The sequence below is a fragment of the Physeter macrocephalus genome, chromosome 1 (assembly GCF_002837175.3).
Source record: "Physeter macrocephalus isolate SW-GA chromosome 1, ASM283717v5, whole genome shotgun sequence".
NCBI classification, from domain to species: Eukaryota; Metazoa; Chordata; class Mammalia; order Artiodactyla; family Physeteridae; genus Physeter; species Physeter macrocephalus.
The window spans coordinates 35,684,333-35,692,192 of record NC_041214.2 but is presented as its reverse complement, the minus strand read 5'-3'; the positions used below and the strand labels follow the sequence as shown (position 1 = coordinate 35,692,192).

The 7,860-nt window shown below is 39.4% G+C and overlaps 1 protein-coding gene across 1 annotated transcript in view; it reads left to right on the top strand.

Annotated features, from left to right (window-relative positions):
• Window positions 1-5,450, top strand: part of ACP3 (acid phosphatase 3) — a 30,196-nt gene extending 24,746 nt beyond the window's left edge. Inside the window, 3 exon segments of the mRNA XM_055089886.1 lie at window positions 879-982; window positions 4,461-4,570; window positions 4,573-5,450. Coding sequence (XP_054945861.1) covers window positions 879-982; window positions 4,461-4,570; window positions 4,573-4,649 — 291 coding nt within the window. The 3' untranslated portion in view covers window positions 4,650-5,450.
• Window positions 5,451-7,860: the final 2,410 nt, after the last annotated feature.

The following is a 7,860-nucleotide window of genomic DNA, read 5'->3' as shown; positions in this document are numbered from 1 at the left end:
CGAACCCGTGTCCCCTGCATCGGCAGGCGGACTCTCAACCACTGCGCCACCAGGGAAGCCCTATGCCCATTTTGTAGATATGAAAATTGAGGATTTCTTAAGATTACATAACTAATAGGTGGCAAAACTGGGGCTGAAAACCAGTCTCCTATGCCTTCCAGCTATTCCGAGATAAACCTTTAACAATTCTTTTTAAGCTACACACTCTACTTCCTTACATTTTATTCTGTCTAAACATTTGTAACTTCATATATTCTTCCCCAACTTTAAAATCACAGATGATGCTAATCTGTAAAAAATATATAATCTAGCATTAATGTGTGCCAAATTATTTTTAAATTTAATGAAAATCAATGAAACAGGCTAAAACAGAGAGATGTTCTACTGGGGAAGGCATAGGACAAAATCAGAAGACTTGGCTCAGATTTTACTTTCTTTCACTCTGGAGATATATGACATAAAGCAAGTTACTAAATTTCTTTATTTTTTTCTTTTTTTTGGGGGATATGCCACGAGGCTTGTGGGATCTTAGTTCCCCTACCAGGGATTGAACCCGGCCCTCAGCAGTGAAAGTGCACAGTCCTAACCATTGGACAGCCAGGGAATTCCACGCAAGTAACTTAATTCCTTTGGATTTCAGTTTCTTCATCTTTTGAAAGGAAATAATTATATGTATGTAAATCTCATTGCTTAGCACCCAGTAGATGCACAATCAAAATTTGTCCTTTCCCTCTCTACTTCTTAAGTCATTGGAGGTATGGGAAATTTAGTTGAATCAGAAACCATCATGGTGCTCTACAAATGCTTGATACACATCTGTTGACTGTAAATTTGAACCAGAGATAAAGATCAAAAATGTTTGTTTCAAATCTCTGTAGCATGGCACTACTGTGAGTGCCCTACAGATGGCGCTAGATGTTTACAACGGAATCCTTCCTTCCCATGCGTCCTGCCATTTGATGGAATTGTACTTTGAGAAGGGGTGTCTAAGAGGTGTTTTTCAAAATTAATATCACTGGACCCCAGGTTTTGTTATCATTATTGTTGTTATAGATTTAAGAGTTGTTTTGTCTGTCTATCTGGTTGGTTTGGTTTTATATTCAGAGGGAAGAATGGTGGTGAGTAACACTATCTTTGCTTAGTCCTGACTTCCTTTTTCTTTGTTTTCATGACGACTTTTATTGGGAAATAATGTACAGATACAGTAGACAATAAATTTGAAAGAACCACCCTAAGTGACAGAAATTACATTTTTAAAAAAAGATTAAGGTATTCTAAGAAGGGTTAGGACATTACACTGTTCTCTTGGAAAACACAGGCTGGTAGAAGATGCGAAGAGAAAAATTAAGTTTGTTGATGGTTATAAATAATGTTCTTTCAATTAAAGATGTCAAACATATCCATGCAGCTTCTGGCAATTCACATCCATCAGGTAGGATTCTTAAAGTACAATCTCTGCTCAGTGTTCACCACTTTGCAATCTGGTGTGGCCCTCCCCAGCTGACCAAGGCTTGGCTCAAGCCCAGTAGAAAGGTCAAGTGTAGAGAGACCAAGTGTCCTAGTTTACCCAGAACTGGAGAGGTTCCCAGAACAGGTAAGTTTCATTGTTAAAACCAGGAAAGCCCTGGGCAACTATAGCCAAGGTCATACCAAAAATTTGTATCTGCTGTGACACTGGCATTCTCGTTGGGAGGAAGAGACCTCTTGAATATTATTGATGGAATAAGAACAAGGCAGGGGCTAAGTTAGGGCAGAGACCCCAAATTTTTTTTTCAGGGTTAGCTCGGGAGGTGCATTTTGCTCTCCCCTTACGGCATTCACAATAGCCACAGTCAGGACGATCTTGACTGCAATTACACAGGGCCCTGTGCTCAGAAGAGCCCGTGCTTGGTTTATGACCCAGTTTCGCCATTCTGAAATTCTTAATAATGTTTAAACAAGGCACCCTGCATTTCTTTTTGCAAATTGTAGTTCTGGCTATAGGTTTTTGGCCACCTGAATTTGTAGAGTAGGAAAATAGCAACACAGAGGCCTATTCTCTACCAACATCTTCACTGCTTACAAAGAAAGTGAGTTCTGCACAGTTAAAGGTAAGTTCATCCTTTGTTGAACCTCTAACTGGGTGCCAAGCACAATGAAATAGAACTGAAATGTGGTCTTAGCAAGTTTTGCTCTCAAATATCTAGAGTCAGAATGGAGAGACAATACCCATAACATGGAGAAAATCCAAACAGAGCTGAAAATGGGAATGAGAAGACTGTGGACAACAAGTGCTCTGTCAATACTGGCTTCAGGCACAGAGTTAATAAATCCAGTGAAAATTCCAGGATCAGCTCTAGGAGTAGGCTCTGTCTCTTTGGGATAAGACAAAAGAAACTACCCACTTTCCTCGAGCCTCCCTCCTCTCTGATTTCTGTACCCGGTAGTCCTGAGCTTGCTTTTATTTAGGTCACTGCAGCATTTTGTCCCACTGAATTGCTCACTCCCCACCTTGAATAAATCCATATTATGAATCAAGTTTAGGGTATTTTTCAACTAAGAGACACTGAACAACAGGAAAAAAAAGTAACCAACTGTCACTCACAGGTAGAAGTCAAGTTTGTTGTTATATTAAGATTTTTTTTAACACTCCAGAGGAGTATCAAAAGTTAAACTTGCTTGCTTATAGATTAGGAACAAGGAGAATCCAAGTTAACAAATATAGGCATATGTATATACCTGCAAATTAGGGGATCCTCTGTGTAAGGTGATCCCACTTTATCCCTATGAGAAAATAAAGAGACAGAAAAAGAGAATTTTTAGATTTTTATCCACCTTAAACATATAAACTTTTAAGGTTGTAGATAAGATAGCTAAATATATTCTAAAACTATTCCATTTTTGGTTAGGTATATAAACTTAAAATCATATACTATATAAAATAATTCACTAAGTTAAATAGTGCTTCTTCTCACTTGCATATTTTATGAAACACTTTTATTCAAACTCTTTGTATGCACCTTTACTTGTGTCTTTACCACTGGAGCCAATTTTGAGTCCCCTAAAAATGTTTTCCAAATATATTAATTAATAAGGGTAATTTTGGCTGCTGTACAGATGAACCTCAAATCTCAGAAGCTTAACTCAATGGAGATTTCTTTCTCATTCATCTAACAGTCCAATGCAGATGTTCCTGGCCAATAGGAAGTGACTCATCCATGGTGTGATTCACACATGGTGATTTGGGGACCCAGGATTCCATCTTGTGGACCTACAGACTTTGAGAGTGCTGTGCTCACCTGCAGAGAGCTTGTAGGAAAGAATGAGAGGGTGGAGAAGACAATCTGCTTAGCAAGCACCTCAGCAGCCCCGAAGGGGCATATGTCACTTCTACTTACATTCTACGATACTAGCTAAAATTAGTCACTTGGTCCCTCCTGAGTGCAAGGGAGTCTGGGAAGTGTACTCAGTTCTCATCTGTAACTTTATTCTATGTAAAGAGAATCATGAATTTTGATGGACTATTAGTCATCTTTGCCATATTATCATGAGATAAAGGATACTGTCACTGAAAAAGTTATTCCAAGATATAAGTGCTCATCCATATAATATTAGGGAAGTTTTTAGAAACATATAAATGAATACTTGTGGTTACTACTGTTTATATCGTTTCTTAAAGTGATTTATTTGAAAGGCTTGTTTATAACAACATCCAAAAGTTGCAGTTGTGAGGCTACTATACTTGAATTTCTCTCCTGTCTCTTTGGCAAATGACTTCCATAGGCAGCTTGTACTAGCTTTACAAGGTTGGTTTGGGCCAGTGGTCCTTCCCTAAACAGTGTATTGTTTTTTATAAATAAAGTGGTGAGAGAGCCCTCCTCAACATGAGCAAATGTAAGGACTTGAATACACAACCACCCCCTCTTTCTGAGGTATCATTTTTATAATTCTTGCTGTATATTCAAGCACATATGTTATATATTATTCAGTTCCATGTTTCTGGCCTGGTTAAGGAGAGGGAAGATACATTCATTCAGGGGGAAGACTGAAAGAAATATTGAGAGAAGAAAAAGAAAAGGAAAGAGCAAATGTGAAGCATGAAAGAGAGAGAATAGGAGAAAGAAAACCCAACATCCCCCCTGTGCCCCACTTCTTACTCGAAGGTTCACCAAATCACCCCCAGCTCCCCCAACAATTGCCCCTCAGCTTCTTCTCTGACTAAGCATCCTGGTCCCTGCCTCGCATGCCCCTGGTCATCCAACAAACCAGCCCTCCCATTTCCACCCTCCCAATCTGGCCCACCTGCCCCAGTACCCCTCTTCCCACAGCTAAATTGGCTAATATCTACTCATTCCCATAAATTCTTCCACTAGTCCTTCAGCTGGCATGGTACAGGCTAAGTAGAAAGAAATTCAATGGCAGTTCAACAACACAGAACTAACAGAGGTCTTTCCTCCTGTTCCTCTACCTTCCTCCACCAGGGAGTACTTCATAGAGATGTACTATCGGAATGAGACGCAGCATGAACCACATCCCCTCACGCTGCCTGGCTGCACCCCCAGCTGCCCTCTGACAAAGTTTGCTGAGCTGGTTGCCCTTTGATCCCCCAAGACTGGTCCACAGATTGTGCCATGAGCAACCATGAAGGTACTGAGGACGCTATGGATTAGGGTGCACACGGAGCTCTGCAGAGAGGGCAGAACACCCTTTCTCCAGACGGATGGTGCTTTGAGAATATAAACTGGCCTCAACCCCATCTTTGAGGGAAATAGGTTTTGGGCGATAATTGTATGTTTCAGAGACCTCAACTTCAGGCAACTCCTACCTCTTCACCTGGCCCTGCCCCTACATGCCATAAACCTTGTCAACCTACATAAACCCAGGAGGCAGTAATGAAGCAGAGAACATTTACTTGGGAATCAAAGAATTGCAATTCGGGGAACACATATCAAACTGGAACAAAATTAGAAATGTAAGAAAGTTCTGAATACCTCCCAGGAAAAAACTTATTGGAATGTTGAAAGTGTGGGTGTGATATCTGTTCTGAGGACAAAAGGAATGTATAAGGCTTTGATTCTGGTATCTTCAGAAAACCTAAGCAAACTCACAGGTCCTGCTGAAACCACTTACTATAAATGAAGAAATTACATTCAGATAACACCCTTTAGAGTCCTGTAGATTTGCCATGTGCAGATGCAACATGCCTAGAGAACACCATGCTACATTACCAGCATGAATAAAGATGAAACAGTTTCTAGAGATGATTTCTACTGGATGCCAGAGTCTAGAGCAAAGCCATTCTCTCTCCTAGTTGGTCATGGGATGACTGACATATGACATCAATTGATGTGTTTATTTGTGTTCTTTCTTTTCCAAGTAAATATTTGGCCTTGGGGCCGTCATTTAATTATCATTTCTCCTCCATGCATGTAAGCCAAATGAAAAATAATGAATAAAGTCATTTTAGGAAGTTCAAAAGCACTACTTTTATAATGTTTTTTTTAAAAAAGTGTGTGTGTGTTTACTTAGAATTAAATTCCTGAAGGACAGATTTTAGGGGCTCTATTTTTGTATGGGGTTTTATTTTAATGTAACAAGAGGGAAAATATTAAGGTAAAGTAGAATGACTTTGGTTTAAATGAATGTTCTAAATTAAAAATGTATTTAGTTTGGACTTTGCTACTTCAGATAAAGGCTAAGCTGATGGATGGCTCTGCTTCATCTATTTAAGATGGAACTGGCTAAGAAAACAACCTCTGGAAATTTACAATGTAGTGGGGAAGTAAAGAGATACATATTACAAGGTTATGTGTAATGACTCCAGGGGTTGCTATGGGAATAGAGTTACCTGGATTTGGAGGGAAGGAGGAAGTAAGAAGCCTCAGGGAAGGCTTCCTACAAGGGTTGAGAGCATATGGAATCAATTTGCATGGAGGTTTCTTCTAATGGTATGGCATAAGGTGCTCAAAAGGCCTTTATCAAACGTACTAGTGGCTTGAAGCTGGAAAGGATAGGGGAGTTACTTGGCAGAAGATTCAGGGTCCAAAGAGATTTCCAAAGGTTTCCTTCAAGGGGCCAATTTTAATGAGATAAAATGTCATCTCCACAGGAGCAAGGATTTTTATTTGTGGTATTCTCTCTTGAATTGGTTCTCAGCACCCAGAAGTGCCTGTGCCTGGCATGGATTAGTGCTCAATAAATATTTGCTCATAATGGTATAAATTAGTTACCTTTCCTCCCTGAACCTACTCTTTCTATCTCGATTAGAAGCAATACCCAGTAACCTGGGAGTTATCTGGTTATCACTCTCTCCTTCATTCTCCACAGCCATCTGTCACCTCTTCTTATCAAATCTACCTGCAGTATGTTTGTAGAATTCTTTTCCTCAAAAGACCAACTCAACAATCCTATATCCAAGTAGAGTGAAATATAATTAAGCAGCAAAATATGTTAATAAAAAGAAAACTTAGGGATTGTTGTGCTGGAGCTAGCTCATACAGATCTCAAGTGTAGAAAGTATATATCACTTCCCAACTCTGAGATCAATGACTTCACTTTGACAGTTTGAAATTGGTCATGGTGTCATATAGGAGTATTTTCACCACAGAAAACAGCATATGCCACAAATTAGAGTTTTGGTTTTTGTTTTGGGTTTTTAAAAAAAAATCCAGTTTACCAGCACACCACTGGTTTTAGTTCATAGAAACTTTGTAACATGAAGTGGTCTCCAACAAAGTGAATTCAATATTTGAACTTCTTTAAGGAAAAAAGGATTCGATTTGTTCTATATGGTCTCAAAAAGCGATGTGAGGGGCAGCAGGTAAACATTTCAGGAAGACAGATTGTGTTCAATGTTGGGCAATCCCTCGGACCAGAAATGTCCATTGGGGTGGATGCCCACTTGCCTTGGCAGAGACTCTACAGAACAGGCTGAGGAATGGAAGGTGGTAGGGGCTGAATGACTCTTTAGTAGGGTCACCAAATACAGCAAATAAAAGTACAGGATGCCCAGATAAATTTGATAAATAGCTCTAACAGCTGAATTTTTATAATTTATTGAAAAAAAGCTGAATTTGAGACACTAACAGTGCCATGAGAAAGCCAGTAGAGGAAGCAGTACAAAACCATTAATAGGACATAACCTTTATATACAGAACTCCTGACAACCCTACTCCTTAGGTTACTTCCATCCATGAAATTCTCCTTATACCTATGAGCAGTGTTTTCACCTAGTGCTGGTAGGCCCAATTAACTTCATTCTCATATCAATTAAATTAACCAGAGGCTTTGCTGGGAAATTCATAAGTCTAAGTTTCATACTATGTTACTTGAAAATAATAAAATTCTTTTTTTAGAAAATGCTTCTTTAAATCCAAAATTTTACTAACACAGTCAGACTTTCTTCACTTGCATTCTCCCAACTCTACCTCAATCTCCAACTCCAGTTATTTGGTAGGAAAGAGATTTACTGTTAGGAAGTTCCAGTTTCCCCTCATAATCTTTGTAAAGCTGAGAATCTATAGCACATAAACACATGCCCAAGATTTTACCCTGAGCTTCTTACAGGCAGGATCCATACTTTTTTCCTCCTTGGATCTTCAGCCAGTAGGCAATGCTGAGAACCTGGTGCCTTTAATCAATATTTGCTAATTGAACAAATATTCCACCCTCCATACCTAGCCTGATTTCCTCATGGCTGGGCCCAGATGTCAGAAGCCTGGATCTCAGTTGTTCAATAAATGGGGGAGAGAAGCTATGAATGAGCCTTGAATGTAACTGTACTGTAAAGACCCACTCATTGACTATATATCTGTATATTTATACCACTGTGTCTGTGTCTTTGGCCTCTGTTTCCAGCATAGTTACTTTGGCATTCTCCTG